The 16,440-nt window shown below is 36.1% G+C and overlaps 1 protein-coding gene across 10 annotated transcripts in view; it reads left to right on the top strand.

Moving 5' to 3' along the window:
• The window catches only part of KrT95D (phosphofurin acidic cluster sorting protein KrT95D), a 387,731-nt gene that overhangs the window by 305,845 nt on the left and 65,446 nt on the right, over positions 1–16,440 (top strand). For 8 of the 10 annotated variants that reach the window (XM_081730107.1, XM_081730104.1, XM_081730105.1 and 5 more), the window contains exons 7-9: positions 131–239; positions 3,584–3,754; positions 13,057–13,110. In XM_081730107.1, coding sequence (XP_081586233.1) covers positions 131–239; positions 3,584–3,754; positions 13,057–13,110 — 334 coding nt within the window. The remainder of the gene's footprint in view (positions 1–130; positions 240–3,583; positions 3,755–13,056; positions 13,111–16,440) is intronic. The other 2 variants (XM_081730103.1, XM_081730106.1) reach the window with 2 other exon arrangements.

The following is a 16,440-nucleotide window of genomic DNA, read 5'->3' as shown; positions in this document are numbered from 1 at the left end:
GCTTCTTTTTGGCGTAAATGTTAAAATTTTCAGTTATGTTTCACGCTCGCTCGTCTTTTTTTTTTCAGCTATGTTTCACGTATTTATGGTACTTTCGGAAAATAATTTGCTGCTTTATTCCTTTTTGCAGCAACGTAATTTAAAACAGAAGTTCATCGCTTTGTTGAAAAGGTTCCGAGTAAGTGAAGATCTGCAAGGGTTAGATAATGACCAGGAAGAAATAGATCAGAAACTTTCAGGTACGTAGGATAGTGTTGTTATTATCTTAAAATTGGAATTAATTTGGAAAGACCTGCTAAAAATATGTGGAAATATTAACTGTAAGTTACCTTGTAAACGTCATTATATTTATCTACCGGAAACGTCATTATATTTATCTATGAAAATTCGGCCTAATTCGCACTTGAGAATGTTACGAAATTTTATAGTTTGGTAAAGAAAAGGTCATGAAAAAGTCACGAAATTTCATTTTAGAATTTTAGTAGATACTCTGATAGTAAATGAATAACTCCCTGATGGGGAGAAATATATATATTCGTATTTATTTATTCACTTGAAAATATGTAAATCGTGACCTGGAAAATCTATAAAACTCATCGAATAAGTGGGAACGCTGTATCTTTTCTTGTAACTTTTTAAAGACATACATGTAAATCTGATTGAATGCCGGATCATTCAATAATAATTTAAATGCCTTCCGGACTTAGAAGGATGATAAAAGCAGAACATGTCCAACAAAAGCCGGACGAATGACAGTTCTATTGTGGTGTGGTCCTAGAGAGTGCGACGTACAACTGACCGTGTGAGAAAGGGGCCGCAGTGGCTCAGTGGTAGAGCGTTCACTTCTGGTGCATGGAGACCCTGGTTCGATCCCAGATCCCGCCAGTGGACTTTGTGATGGACAAACACCGTGTGCGTGAATTTTCTCGGGTTCTCTCCTTTCCTCGTCATTCCACCATTTCATTCATTTCACATCATCACCGTCTGCTTTAGCCTAGCCGGCATAACCGTGAGACGTAAAACTTAAAAGATTTTTGACCATATGAGAAGACTGAATTCTTTAAAAAAATAGCATCACCGTTGGTCTGTGTGATCGAGCAATCTATTGAATATATTCTTCATTATAAAACAATGATTTATTGAATAATGCTCCAGAATCTTAATGTGCTTGAATTGATGACAGCTTAGAGAGAGAGACATTTGTTAAACACATACTCTTACTAGTAAATGGAGTAGGTTTTAGTATCACGATCGATAAAATTGAGAATTCTTTTTATACAGTTGTTATCAATTCTAAATTAAAACAAAAGAAATTGCAGGGTGGAAAGAAAAAAATATTATTGCGAACGAACAAAAAGAAATGAATTTTTTATTATTATTATAAATAGTAATGGTATAAATTAAATGAACGTAATCTGCTCGCAAATGTGTAATTAACCATTAAGTATAGGCGAACCTTTAGATACTCACGACTTAACTAGAAATAATAATTTGTATTTGTCCCGGAAAGTTGTAATTCATTATTATTTGAAGCTCTCCAATTGTCAGGAAATTGTGTTTTTCTAGTCTTTATTGAATATTTTCCGGGTCATTCTGGAAATTTTCTGTTTTTCGTTGATTTTTTTTTTTTTTTTTTAATATTAATAAAATTAAATATTATTTCTAATGTGTCTTCTTACATCTAGTGACACATAATTTTGAGTAAATGTTATTAACAATGCTATAAGGGGCCTATCCGTTTGCCACAAGGACCAGACTGTCATGTGATCAGGTCAAAAGTCAAGTTGCTTCCTAAGTCGAGTCTGAATATTTCAAATCAAGATGTGAAATATATCAAGCACGTAACCTCCGCGTGGGGCGCCCTGGGTAATTCGAAGAAAGTGCATATGCTTTATCATTATTATTTATTTTACTGAAACAACTTGGTGTTTGACAATGTTTCATCCATATTTACCTTACGTACTGTACCTCGTTTTTAAGCTCATTATTATGTCTTTGCAATAAGCTTTCAATTAGCAATCTCCTTATTATAGTTTAGAGATATGTGGACGAATTCATTTTTGTTCATTAATTTCCCATTGACATTAATGTTATTGTTTTGTGTGTTTTTGCTTATGTAACTTCCATTTTAGAAAAATTTCTCTTTTGAATGTAGAATCTGTATAGTCTGTCCTATATTTGAGCTGAATTTCAGCCAATTCCCTCTTTTGGTTTTTAAGATAAATGGAGGAATTATTTGTTTTACATTGATTTTCGATTGACATTAATGTTAATGTTTCGTGCATTTTTGACTATGTTCCATTCATTTTAGGACAATTTCTTTTTTCAATATAGCATCTGTATAGTCTGTTCTATATTTGAGCTGAATTTCAGCCATCTATACCTCTTTTAGTTTTTAAGGTGGATGAATTATTTTCCACTGATTTTCCATTGACATTAATGTTTTGTGTGTTTCTGACTATGTTCCATCAATTTTAGAATAATTTGGTTTTGTGATACAGAATCTACATAGCCTCTTCTACATTTGGGCTGAATTTCAGTCATCTTCCTCCGGTTTTTGAAATACGTGGAGGAATTATTTTTCATTGACTTTCCATTGACATTAACGTTAATGGTTTGTGCGTCTTTTGACTATGTTCCATCCATTGTAGGGCAATTTTGTTATGAAATATAAAATCTACATAGATCAGTTCTACATTGGAACTGAATTTCAGCCGTCTCCGTCGTTTGGTTTTTGAAATACGTGGAGGAATTATTTTTCATTGATTTTCCATTGGTTTTTGAAATACGTGGAAGAATTATTATTTTTCATTGATTTTCCATTGGTTTTTGAAATACGTGGAAGAATTATTATTTTTCATTGATTTTCCATTGGTTTTTGAAATGCGTGGAAGAACTATTATTTTTCATTGATTTTTCCATTGTTTTTTGAAATACGTGGAGGAATTGTTTTTCATTGATTTTCCATTGTTTTTTAAATACGTGGAGGAATTATTTTTCATTGATTTTCCATTGATTTTTGAAATACGTGGAGGAATTTTTTTCATTGATTTTCCATTGTTTTTTAAATGCGTGGAGGAATTATTTTTCATTGATTTTCCATTGTTTTTTGAAATACGTGGAGGAATTGTTTTTCATTGATTTTCCATTGTTTTTTAAATACGTGGAGGAATTATTTTTCATTGATTTTCCATTGGTTTTTAAATGCATGGAGGAATTATTTTTCATTGATTTTCCATTGGCATTAATGTTAAAGTTTCATGCGGTTTTTGGCTATGTTCCATCCATTGTAGGGCAATTTGGTTTTCTAATATAGAATAGTCTCGTCTATATTTGAGCTGAATTTCAGCCATCTCCCCCAAAGTCTGTTCACATCATTGCAACCGGATAGGGCCTGTTTCCTATTGTTTTCTACTCTTTTAAACCACATTTCCCAGTGGAAGTACTAATGTCTCACCAGGAGACTAACCTACACCGCACTTACTAAGTGCTAATATCCTTACTATTTGACAATCCTGCAAGCATGTTTGATCATTTTAGAATGGCTATATATCTATGTTTCTAAATGCATAATCTGTTTTAGGAGGAGATATGGATCCTGCTGAAATCGAGGATTTGTTTGAAGAGCTAGAAGACTTGAGTGATTCTGGTCCAGAAATGGATACAATGAGTATCACTTCAACTCCTAAACCATCCTTGAGGCCATTCTTTTCCAGCAGTAGATCGCTACTTCAAGAAACATTAAATGTACCTGGTAAGAATTTTTACAATTTTTCAAGTTCTTCTAATATTATGAATGTTATAATAATAAAAAAGTTGAAAGTAAGTTTATTAACTCTCAGAAGTGTTGCATTTTCTGGATTGAATTTCAGACCTGACTGGTCGAATTTTCCTGAAATTTAGTCTTAATTAGAGGGTAAATGACAATTAATAAACACCATTCCTGTAGCGTGTGTAGTATTGTAATTAAAAAGAGAACTCTTATTGCCTCCCTTATTTACAACTCTTGAGTGGTATGAACTTAAGTTCCAAAGTACATCGTGTGTAACCTGTAGAGACACACTCCTCTTAGGTTTATTTTATTATTATGTGAGAATAAAATTATTACACTTTGTGACAGCAATTATTATTATTATTTCTTTTTCGAATGTACGTTAACTACTATAACACACAAATGGTACTCTTTTATAAGACGTAACTACTCAGAAAATTTATTATACAGGGCTAGCATAAATGATTCATTCATTTTTCCGGCCGGTGCTTCCCCAACTTTCGGCGTCTACCCAGCGTCGTGAGGCAAAACTGGGGAGTTATGAATAAATGACGTAACGGCCACTACGTCGAGAAAGCTCCCGATACGCCGGTTAGCGATAGGACCACGCGTCCGTCACTAAGTTAGACGTAGTTCTACCACTCGCTAACAGATAGCGTGGAGCGGCTCAGGCTCACAAAGCAGGCCGTTACGCTAAGTGGTATATTTTCAGAAGTATTACACGTACAAACATGAAAGATATATATATAAAAAAAGAACCACAAACTCACAAAGTTTATACACCCTCTACATATGTTCAGTATGTGCTCCTCTGGTGGAACGACACACGTCCAGACGATACTCAAGCTCATTCATACATTTTGTAGAATAGTCCTATCAATTGTCTACATTGCAGCACTAATGCGTTCTTTGAGCTCGACTAAGGATTGAGGTAGTGGGAGTACGTAAACAAGGTCCTTAACTCAGTGGTGCCCACCCCGCCTCATGTCCATGACGCACCCCCTCTCAATTGCCTATCCGTAGGTGTTCTTCCATGAAAAAAAAAATCTTTTCGATTAATTTTTACACCCTCTCAAACATATTTATATAGATTTAACCCCCCCCAAATATTTCAATGACGCAGTTTGCGTCATAGCCCCCCCCTTGTGGGCACCCCTGCCTTAACTTATCCCTACAGGAAGAAGTCACAGGGCGTTAAATCAGGAGATCTGGGAGGCCAGGAAAACAAAGCTAGGTCATTCTTATCAATACGCCGAATCCAGCGATGCGAAAGTTCTTCGTTTAGGCAGTCACTAACTGGAATGTACCAAAGAGGCGGGCCCCGTCTTGTTGAACGACAAAATCCCTGAAGTCAGCACTGAGTTGCTGGAACAACCACACCTGCAACATATGCAGTGACATTTACCGGTCACAATATGCTAAGCGAAGGAAAACGGCCCGATCGGAAGGATAATGGACTCGTGCTGTCACCTGGAATACACAATACAAACCTGATGAGTTTGTGATTCTTTTCATATATCTTTCCTGTGTGGACATGTAATACTTTTGAAAATATAGCTTTTCCAAAACAAATGAATCATTTATGCAAAAACCCTGTATAATTTCACCTTCTTATTTATTTATTTATTTATTTATTTATTTATTTATTTATTTATTTATTTATTTATTTTTATGGTCATATGATCACGAAAAGAAAGTCGTAAATTAAAAATCTTTTCATACGTAGTATGTTGAGTATAGAATATTTTAATGTACAAACCAAAAACTTGGGTATTGCGATAAAACTTAGTGAAATCCAAGAACTCTTTGACATGTAGGTATAGAAAACAATGGAGAAGAATGTAAAAATAATAGAAAATAGCGAAAAAGTGAGAAGAAAATCAAATCGGTTACTTGTGTAGAGACTAGTTACCGTTCGGCCAATAATGTTGTTTGTAACACATTCGATCTCGATAATCGGTTATCAATATGCAGACTTGTCTGGAAATTACTTTTAAATAAAGTCGTAAGAAATACATAAGCAAAAAGATATTATTTTCAACATTATTAAAAATCTACCCGAATTTAGTTAGTTAATAGGAGAAAACAAAAACAAACGCGGAAAGATGTGGTGGTGAGCCTTTTAAATAGTTCAAGATGAGGAAAAAAGGCTCAAAAACAATAGAGAACGACGTAGAGATTGAGAATCCGGGTGCTTTCAGAAAATGGGAATGAAAGTCACTTTTCAATAATCAGAATAGTCTGCAAACATATGGAGAGCTGTTACATTTTTTTCCTGCTTACCCCGTGTGTGTAGATTTACAGCATGGATTGTAAACGAAATGAAAATAAATGCTACAAAAACGATTGCTATAACTACTGTTAATTTCTACCTGGCGTGTTTGCACAAAGGGTGTCGTTTTGTGACCACGGTGAAGTGTGGTGCTGAAGAAAATATTTCGAAAAAGTAGCACTGAGGGTACAGCGCCGAAGTTGCAGGGGTGGACGCTATTCATAACCATTCTGTAACTGTTCACTTTACAGAATAGAAATCCGGGTACAAGTACTAGTACTTATAAGGAATCGTTTTTAATGTTACTCATATGTTAATATCCCCCTTACATGAATCGTGTTTACATAAGGAAGCTTCTTAAATAAGTCCAAATTAAGAACAGGTGTATAAACAGAAAAATTACTTCACATGTCGTAGCCTTTGAATAAACTGAAAAGTATAATACTTATAGCTATGAATTTAGTGTTTTCTACGCATAATTCGACCCAAACTGCGTAAGAAACAGTTGTCTTACTAGTTTACTTCCACGATAGTATTTTTTGGCGAAGAACCGAAGATAGCAGGAGCTTCAATGGGCGAAGGGAGGCAAGTGTTACAGAGTGTTGGGCACTGGACTGGGCGCTATGTAGAGTATTTTACTTGCGTGAACTATTTTGCATAAGTTTTGCCGGTACTTCCCTTTGCACCCTTTCTCGATACATCTCCTATACTTTTTCTCCTGTGATTTCCGATAGTAGCACGTTAAACCATCAACCCTCACACTTCTTATCATCAGTGTCATGTATTTGTTACAGCTGTCGGTTTTCACGCGGTCTTTTCTTACTGGTTGACTGGATCACACTTGGAATACAGAAGGCTTTTCGCTTTATATGCGACCATTTCCGATTCGGTGCTCCCACCTGGCGTATCATGCTGGAACTATGGGTTTGCTGGCGGAAGCAGTATTGTGTCTGACCTTGTAGGCGCGTGAGTGTTATCAAATGGCGCCGAAAATCAACCGGTTTTGGGCAGGTTACCTAGTGGCCCTTTTCCATTGCTAACTTTTCGTTCATTGTGAAACAGTGTCGGAAGAATGAATTAACATTCGGGGATGATTACTGCGAAAGCTGTTGTGGGCCGTGACACACAACAGACTCCCCTTGCGAAACATTCCCCAATGAAAACCACCAGGAGAAAGGCTGCAAGCAAAATGACACCCGCAGTGTTAAGAAGAATCCGTCGATAGGCGTGCCAAGAAAATCCCCCGATGCAATTTGATCTGTGCCATAGATTCCACCTCGCACCGTCACCTGTGAACAAAACAATTCGCAAGGGAATCAGGTTGAAGTGTATGCGGAAGACCCGTGCACACCACCTGCTACCGTGTCACATTGTCGAATGTAAGACGAAGTGCAGGAAACTGTATTAAAAGTACCTGGCTGGTTCCAAATGGAAGAAAGTTGTTGCAGTGGATGAATCATATATCCATCTCACTGTTGGTGGTCACATTCGTGCGATCATATACCGTGACATTGACGGCAAGTGGCGCAGGAACTTTGTTTGTCAGTGTTGGGAAAGTTTCCCTCGTGGCTTGATGATTGTTGTTGGATTCGGATATGAGAAATAAGTTGCTGACACGCAAGGTGGACAAAAACGTGAAGGACAATGCAAGATACTTCGAAGAATCCATTCTGACACCTATCTATCGGAGACACCTCCCACAATTGTATGGAATGGAAGCGAACCAGGTAATGATCCATATGGACAAGGCTTCGAGACATACCGCCAGAACATCACTACGTTTCTGTCAGGACAGGGGCGGATTAAAGGAGGGGGCGATGGCCCCTTCCCCCCAAGAGCCCTCTAAAATATTAAAATTACACACACTGCCGCTTGTAGCTTACCGCCACAAGAACGAAAGTTTGTGATCGTTCTTGCGTTATTTCAAAGGAGGGTTAATTCTTTAAATTGTATTTTAAAATAGTCTCTATCCGGCATGACGCGTTTACGCTAACGATAAGTCGAGTCATAATATCAGATAAATCTCAGGAAGAAGAACGGTGTTACTTGAGGCAAGAACATCTGGAAAACTATCCATGGCTGGTTGTTTCCCATAAGGAGAGGGATCTTTTTTGTAAATATTGCTCACTTTTTGCAACGGGATATTTGGGGGGCTATCGAAGAAACGAGCCCCTCCAAACTCTTAGGACTTGAGGAAATTCGCTACTTTCTACGGTATTTTAGAAACTCACAAGTAGGCACAATATTACATTAACGCTCTTGAGGTCGGAAAAGCGTTCCTGAAAAACTACTAGGAACTAGTGAAATCAGTTGAGAATCAAATCAGCTCGTCAGGAAGACAAGTCATCCAAAATCGCGACAAACTAAAATTAATGTTGCAGAATGTCATATTCCTTGGAAGGCAAGGCATTACTTTTCAAGGCCACAGGGACGATGCGGATAATTAGACCTCAGATGCTGACGGTGCAGAAACTAAGTTCAACGAGGGCAATTTTCGAGAATTGCTCAAATTTAGAATGGCTTGTAGTGACGATATCTTAAAGAATCACTGGAAGAAAGCATCGAAAAGGATCATTTTGGCCAATAAAACCACACAAAATGCCCTCATTGAGGGTTGTGGATGAGAAATCACGTCTGTAAAATTGTCAATCGAGTGCGAGAGGATAAGTTTTATTCTATTATGTTTGATGAGACTACGGTCATTTCGCACATCTCAGCTGTCTTTGATTCTAAGGTACGAACACATGGGTGAAATAAGAGAAGACTGCTTCGGTTTCATTGATCGTCGACCAGCAGAGCTGAAAGGTGAAGACTTTGGTTCGAGTTCGCAATCCCAAGACGCAGAACCGCCCGAACTCTCACTGACTGGAGGGAAAATTGGAGAAATTGTTCTATTTTTGCTACGAGATTTCTCACTCGACCCGAAAAACTGCGTTGGTATTGGTACAGTAGGTTGCGCCGTCACGACTTCTCAAAGTCGCCGGGCAGTGCAGGAGATCCAGAAGGAGGCTTCAAACGCGCTGCACTGTTCATATTGTAGTCACAGCCTCATCTTCCATGTCCATCTTCAGGTCGTCGTTAGTACAGTGCGTGAGGAACTGTCTGGGAACAACGAAAGAGATCATTGCGTTTTTCACCGCATCGTCAAAACGTAATACTGTCCTTAAGCTTACGGTTAGTGGCCAGTTGGAGACATTGTGTGAAACGAGGTGGGTTGAACGGAACGACGCGGTGTTACAACTTCACGTAAAATTTCAATAAATAAGTGAGGTTCTACAGTGTGTTCCAAATAGTCCTAGTTAGATACAGCAGCCAAAGCATGGGCACTTTCTTCTGCTATGCACGACAACGAGTTTATCGTAACTATTACGTGTCTTCAGGGTGTTCTCACGATAACCCTCTCCTCAATCGACTTTTGCAGAAGACAAATTTAGACATGAACGCAACGTCAGATGCCATTCAGGACACTATCGCAGCATTAAACAAGAAGCGTTCAAACAGCAAATAATTCTAGGCAACTTTCGAAGCAATATCCAGAATGGCTGCTAGTGTCGACGTGCAGATTCAAACTCCTCATCTCACTCAAAGACAAACACATCGTACGAACTTCAGAGCAAATGTCACGACATCTTACTACTGAAGAACTGTCTACATTCCGTTTATAGAGTCGGTTGTAGAGGACCTCAAAACTCGTCTTGCGCAGGAAGTTTTCAATGTATACGGACTCAACATTTTATTGCCAACACGCGCAACTGACTAAACTCTGAGCAGCAACTTCCGCATTCTAGCAGAAAGATTTTACAAAAGTATCGGAACTCAAGAAAAAATGCTAATTTCCCTCTTTAGTTCTGAATTTGCAATCTGCACTTCTAAATGGAAGAGAATTAAAGAAGGTGGAATTCTATCACGGACTGCGTTGGAGGCCTTGCCCACCAGCAACGAAGATCTTCACGTAACTATTCGAAAACTGTTGCGCTTACTTGTAACCCTGTGGTACGGATTTCACGTTTATCAGTAGGTCTCATATAGCCTCGCTGCTGAAAGGAACGTTTAACTCAACATCAACTCAACTTGTAACCCTGCATTCGTGCGTGGTCAGTGCAGAACGATCTTAATCTACATTGCACCGACTGAAAACGTGGTTGAGATCTCGTTCTGGCGAAAAGCGGCTGAAGGGACTAGCACTTTTAAATGTCATAGGAACATTGTCGTAGATCGCGACAATATTATATCGACAGATACGTCTTGGGTAGTATTCACCAAAAAACGTGTTTTGAGTGTAACTTTCAAGCTCTTTTGTTCTTTTGTTTAATTCATTTTACTAAAATACAGAAACATTATGAGCGTTCTAAAAAATGTTTAAACTGATATTTTTTCTAGCGAAATATTTAGTAAAGCATAGCCACGACCAGGCCTGTACACAGAATATCGTTTTGGGGGAGGGGGCATTGTGGTGAAAATTCCGTAGCAATTATATCTTTTACCCTCTTTTCCTGAATCCGTTTTACCTTTTTTTAGAGGAGAGGGGGAATTTCGAGGAACATATCCCACTCCACAACAAAAAGCCCCCTCCAAGACGTTTCGTTTAATCCGCCAATGTGTCAGGAAATGGCAGAGGAATTAATAAAACTTTGAAACGGAAGGAAGTAGCACATATTCATCGTTCAGATCTATAATGTTTTTGTAGGGAAATTGGAAGATAATGAGCAATAATATTGTTCTCTGCAACTCTTCGCTAATACTTAACTTACAACTGTGTTGAATCCTACCTACTTCAGCAGTTATCTCTCCTTATAGAAGTCATTTCTTTTATAAAATATTAGATGTTACTACACCTGTTCTTAATCATGCTGTACGTTTTTCTCTATTGGTTGCCTTTCACAAGACTATCAACCTAGTTGCAATATTGAACTAATAGGGACAAAACAATACCTAAAATGTGGAAAGAAAAATAGAGACAAGTTTTTTTTGAAAATTTGAATGAGAACTAACAAATCTACGCAAAATTTGAAATTAACCAGCGAAAACGGCACGTTCCTAGCACTTACGGTTTTCGAGATGTCATTGTCGCAAGGATTGGCCACAAACGTAGGAACGTTTCTCGCATTTTAATATATAGATTTTCAATTTAGTTAACTAAAAAAGAGGCAAGAAGGTTATACATTTCCTTTTTGCTTGCGACGTACAATCTTTCTTGTCCCTCAGCTATCGGCTTGAATGAAGTCGCTTCTTGTTACTCCGCTCACGAAAAAGTGGTTAACGACGGTTAGAGAATTGAAAACAGCACTTACATCAGACATCTTAACGTAACGACTAATGCAGAATAACCCCCCCAGAACAGAGTTTAGTATAAAAGAAATAAACAACACAATCTACACCTTTTAAATCTAAAATGAATTTGATTACTGGTCTATACATGACCCTCACAGCGAAATAACGTGCCCGTCTTCGGTTAGGAAAATCTGGCTTTGATTCCTACATCAGAAGCTCTTGTGATTCGAATCTCACATTAAGAGCATGCCATCCTAAAAATAATACAAAATTTGCCATTTTTGTTTTGCTTGTTTTTCTTAAAGTGAAAGGAGATAATGAAATGCAACTTACCACAATCATAGATAATATTATTCTTCAACAGAAAATATGAACCTGAAGAATGTCAGTATTACCATCCATAAAAATTACAGTGTTGCCAGAATAACAGCTCTCCAAAATCTAAGTGAAGGAAGCGACTAGAGGAACAAACTCAGTTGCATTTGATTATCTATCATGTTGTCTTGGTATCCTGTGAAGTACATTTTAAACAACGTGATTATTTAATTTTATTAACTATATGTTAAAAACTATTTTGTTTATTACAAAGTAAATACAATTATTATTTTAAAAAGTAGTTCACAGGATACCAAGGCAACATGGTACGTAATCAAATGCAGTTAAGTTCGTTCCTCTAGTCGCTGGCTTAACTTAGATATTGGGGAAAATGTTATTCTGGCAACACTGTAATTTCTATGGATGGTAACACTGAAAATTGTTCAGGTTCATATTTTACGTTGTAGAATAACATTATCTATGGTTGTGGTAAGTTGCATTTCATTATCTCCTTTCACTTAGCAAAAGCAAGCAAAAGAAAAATGGTTAATTTTATATTATTTTTACTATGTCAGGCACTTAAGCTGTAGATCTCACATAACTTCACTCCTGCAAAGAGGCGTGAAACTCCAAAACATCTTTTCATCTAGAAATTATTGACAAAAGATATTTTAAATGGAAAGCTATTTTTTAAAAGTGACTGCAAGTACGTGGGCTGACAAGCAGGAACTGCCAACAAAATAAATAATGCTGACAAATACACTAAGACGTATCGACCATTGAATTTATCGTCAAACTTAAGTAAAAAGAAAGAGAAAAGAAAGATCAATAAGAAAAAGCAAAGTGGGTCGATTAAGAATGCATAGTGTGAATTCTAAAAATAAATAGCTTGTTTCTCTATATACTTTTCACCCCTAAATGGTGGGAATAATAAGGCAGATTAAAAAAGAGTATTTTTTGTTTTCATTATTATAATTTTATTTGAACATACCGACCATTTTCAAATGGATAAATATTTTCATACTTAGCTTTGAAATCCGCACAACTCCACCGCCTAAATAAACAAAAGTTTATAATGCATGGGCAGACAGACAGAAAGGAGAAACATTTGGCATTACAAGTTATTTTGATTACATTGACTGTTAGATGTTCAAAATAAGACAGAACAAAACCAATTTTATATTGATTATTTTGTCATTTATGTTAAAGTTGTTGAGTAACCAAATTGTTTAGTTCTCTTGTCTATTTATTATTCCTAAATAATATGAAATCTAATTTAAGAATTGCTTAGTTTATTCCTAGGTTATCATGTAGTTTCTCTTGTAGTGTTTTATTATTTCATGTATATTTAGTAGTAGAATCTTATTTTTAATTGAACGTTATATTATGTGTAAAGATGTTGACGTAATGATTCTTTTGCCCTCAGGGGGTCAAGCCTATTCTCGGCTGAATGTGCCAGGTAGGCAGCCCGTTTATGCAGGTCAGCACCCATTTGCCATTTTGCCTCTTGCTAGTTTAGCACTCTTGGTGATGGTCCTGTCTTATTCACTGCTGATCCATGTTCTTTGTTTTCTTTCTTTGTTTTTTATTAACATTTAGGTATAAATATTCACAATTAACACAGCAAAATAAAGCATGCGGCTATTTTGCCTGTATGTCCTATTTTAAATATAGATTAAATAAACAGCGTTTCTAACTCATATTGTCACTAAACTATTATAGAAATCCGCAGCACATGACGTGAATCTTTATTGTACCATGATAAATATTTATAATGCTTTTTTTTACGATTACATCTCCCACTTCAGAGTAAAGTGAATAAAATTCGATGACAGGAAATTCTCCCCCCCCCCCCCCGATCTGTTCATAATTTCTTAACTAATTGGTTCATATTAGCTTTGCTATCTTAAATAATTTGAACTAGAATACAAATCAGTCAACAGACCAACGTTTATTTTAAAATAATAACTATCTGACAGTTTCGCCAACTAACTGACCGCATTGACTTCATCAGACACTATAAAAACAAGAGGAAGTTGCATCTAAATAAAACAGAATCCCGGAAAATGGTTCTGGACGCTGATTGGCTGATCCAAACGGATTCAGCCAATAATCATAAAAGTTGACAAAAGGGAAACTAAACTAAGAGAAAAGCTGTGTTATGAATTGGAATACAGGACTTAAAATTGACGAACAGTGGGGCAAGTTATTGGAAAGTCTTAATTTGTAGCTTATTTTTGTACCGGGCCAGGGGAGGTAATTGAGTTCGTGGTATTTAGCTTTACTTCTGTCAACTTTTGTTATGATTGGCTGAATCCGTCTTGATCAGCCAGTCAGTTTTCAGAACAATTTTCCAGGATCTTGTTCTATTTAGATGCAATTCTTTCTTGTTTTTATAAAGTGTCTGATGAAGCCAAATATCTTTAGTTAGTTGTCGAAACTATCACACAGTTATTAAGCTATTTTAAAATAAACGTTGGTTTGTTCAATGATCTGTATTTCTAGTTCAAATAATTTCTTAATTACAAGTGTATATCAATTGTTTATACCTTACCTAACATTAGACGTAGATTTATTCCAGTGCAAGGAAAACAAGTGAATAGATAAGAATTTCGGAAAAAGTTAATGCTCTTGGTAACTCACTTGAGACGCTAAATTGAGCTGAGAGAGTTTATGTAATTGTCCCTTCTTCATATTTAATGCCGTACCTAAATTACAAGTCCAGTTCCGAAATTTAGAAAGAAAGAAAAAAAAAAAAAAAAAAAAAGAATTTCAAATACCTAGGATTAGTGTTAACCAAAACCATATTCACGAAGAAATCAAATTTCGACCAAAAGTAGGGAATTCATGATATTATTCAGTTCAAAATCTTTTTTCGTCATGAATTCTGTCGACAAATTTCAAGCTTAAACTATATATAAAACGATAATCATGCCTGTTGTTCTGTATGGTTGCTTACTTTGAAGGAAGAGCATAGACTGAAGGTATTTGAGAACAAGATCCTGAGACGAATATTCGAACCCAAGAGGAACAGGAATAGGGAATAGCGGAAACTTCATAATGAGGAACTACATAATTTATACGGTTTACCAAACATTGTTAGGGTCATCAAATCTACAGTAGGAGGCTCAGGTGGGCAGGTCATGTAGCCAGAATGGAAGAAAGGAGGAACGCTTTCAAAGTCTTAACTTGAAGACCAATCGGAAAACGACCATTAGGAAGACTTAGGCGCAGAGGGTAAAATAATATTAAAATGGATCTAGCAGAAATAGGAATACGAAGTAGAAGCTGGATCCAGTTGACTAAAGATAGAAGTCAGTGGAGAGCTTTTGTGAACACGGTATTGAACGTCAGGTTTAATTAGCCATAGAGCTACAGTAGTTACTTATTCCTGTTTCCGAGTGAAAATTTGTCGCAATTGCGGAAGATTGTCTCCACATGAAGAAGGGAGTCAAAATAAATCGATAGTAAATAAATCGATTTTTTTCATTTCAGAACAGTAGATTCACTCAGTTTCATGAAAATAATTATCCTATTCGATCCGAAAATGAATGTTACTGTAGTCTTCTTCTTTCTAATATTTTAAATGACATCAGTCACCGCCAGAGCGACCCTTATCAGTATACAAGGGTTAAAAGTTTGTAAACTGTTCGGTTCACTTTTAGCCGACCCAACGAAACTTTGAAGGGATGAAAAATAAAACTCACAAAGTAGTTTTATTATTTTTAAGGGCATGCGATGTTGCTAAAAAAAAAAAAAAAAAAAAAAAAAAAAGCCTATTTCTCAAAACTACCTTTTTTACAAGTCGTAAAATATGATGAGATAAAAAGACTAGAAGAATAGTATAAATCAATTCTAAATATTAATCCTCGCACTAAAAATGCTGAACACAGCACTGTTTTATTATAAAATAATAAATGTGACAGTTTCGGATATCTAACATATCCTTCTTCAGACACCATCGAATCATTTATTTTCGATAGTGTCTGAAGAAGGATATGTTAGATATTCGAAACTGTCACATTTATTATTTTATTGTTTTATAGTAAAATGGTGCTTTGCTCAGCATTTGTATTTTAATGTAAGATATTTTTAGTAACGCGAACTACCAAGGAGATCATTTTATACCCACCTGTTAAGATTAAATATATCTCGCAAAAGAAACAAATTGGAAATTCTTACAAAAATCAACAGTGACTGAAGTGAACCCCAGTGCACGGAAGAAGACTAAATGCTATTTATTATATGACACTTTAAATATCAGTCATATCTCCTACCACCTGGGAATACTTTGTTCGTATCAACTTTATAGCAAATTTATGTGGCACACTAACCTTCAATTTGCACCACCGTAAGGTATATACTTTAACTAAACATGCTGAGCAATAACTTTTTGCAATTTTATAGAAATTGTGGTGGGCACAAAGTACCGCTTGGTAGTGCGAGGGTTAATACTGATACCTCTTACTTATCTTCATTCTATGGTATGTTGCAAAATATTTGAATTTTAAAAAGTATTACACTAATATTACAAGACTAGTAGCTTTAAGAAATAGGCACATGGAAGTTAAAAATAACAGAACTTTAAAACAAATGTCAAGAAATAGAAGGAAAGTTGCGTGGATAGAATTAAATGTTATATTTTGAGTGTTAAGAAGAAGAAACATCTTACCATTTAATTTGGTTACCTCCATTATAGCTAAAGCAGAAGCTGACAGTATTATTTCTTAAACGGGGTTTGCTTTGGTTAGATTTTATTTTTATTTAAGGCAACACAGTTCCAAAGGTAGAATGAACGGCATTCAGCTAA

The sequence above is a fragment of the Thermobia domestica genome, chromosome 11, assembly GCF_964235325.1.
Source record: "Thermobia domestica chromosome 11, izTheDome1.hap1.1, whole genome shotgun sequence".
NCBI lineage: Eukaryota > Metazoa > Arthropoda > Insecta > Zygentoma > Lepismatidae > Thermobia > Thermobia domestica.
This window is presented reverse-complemented; position numbering and strand designations above follow the sequence as displayed.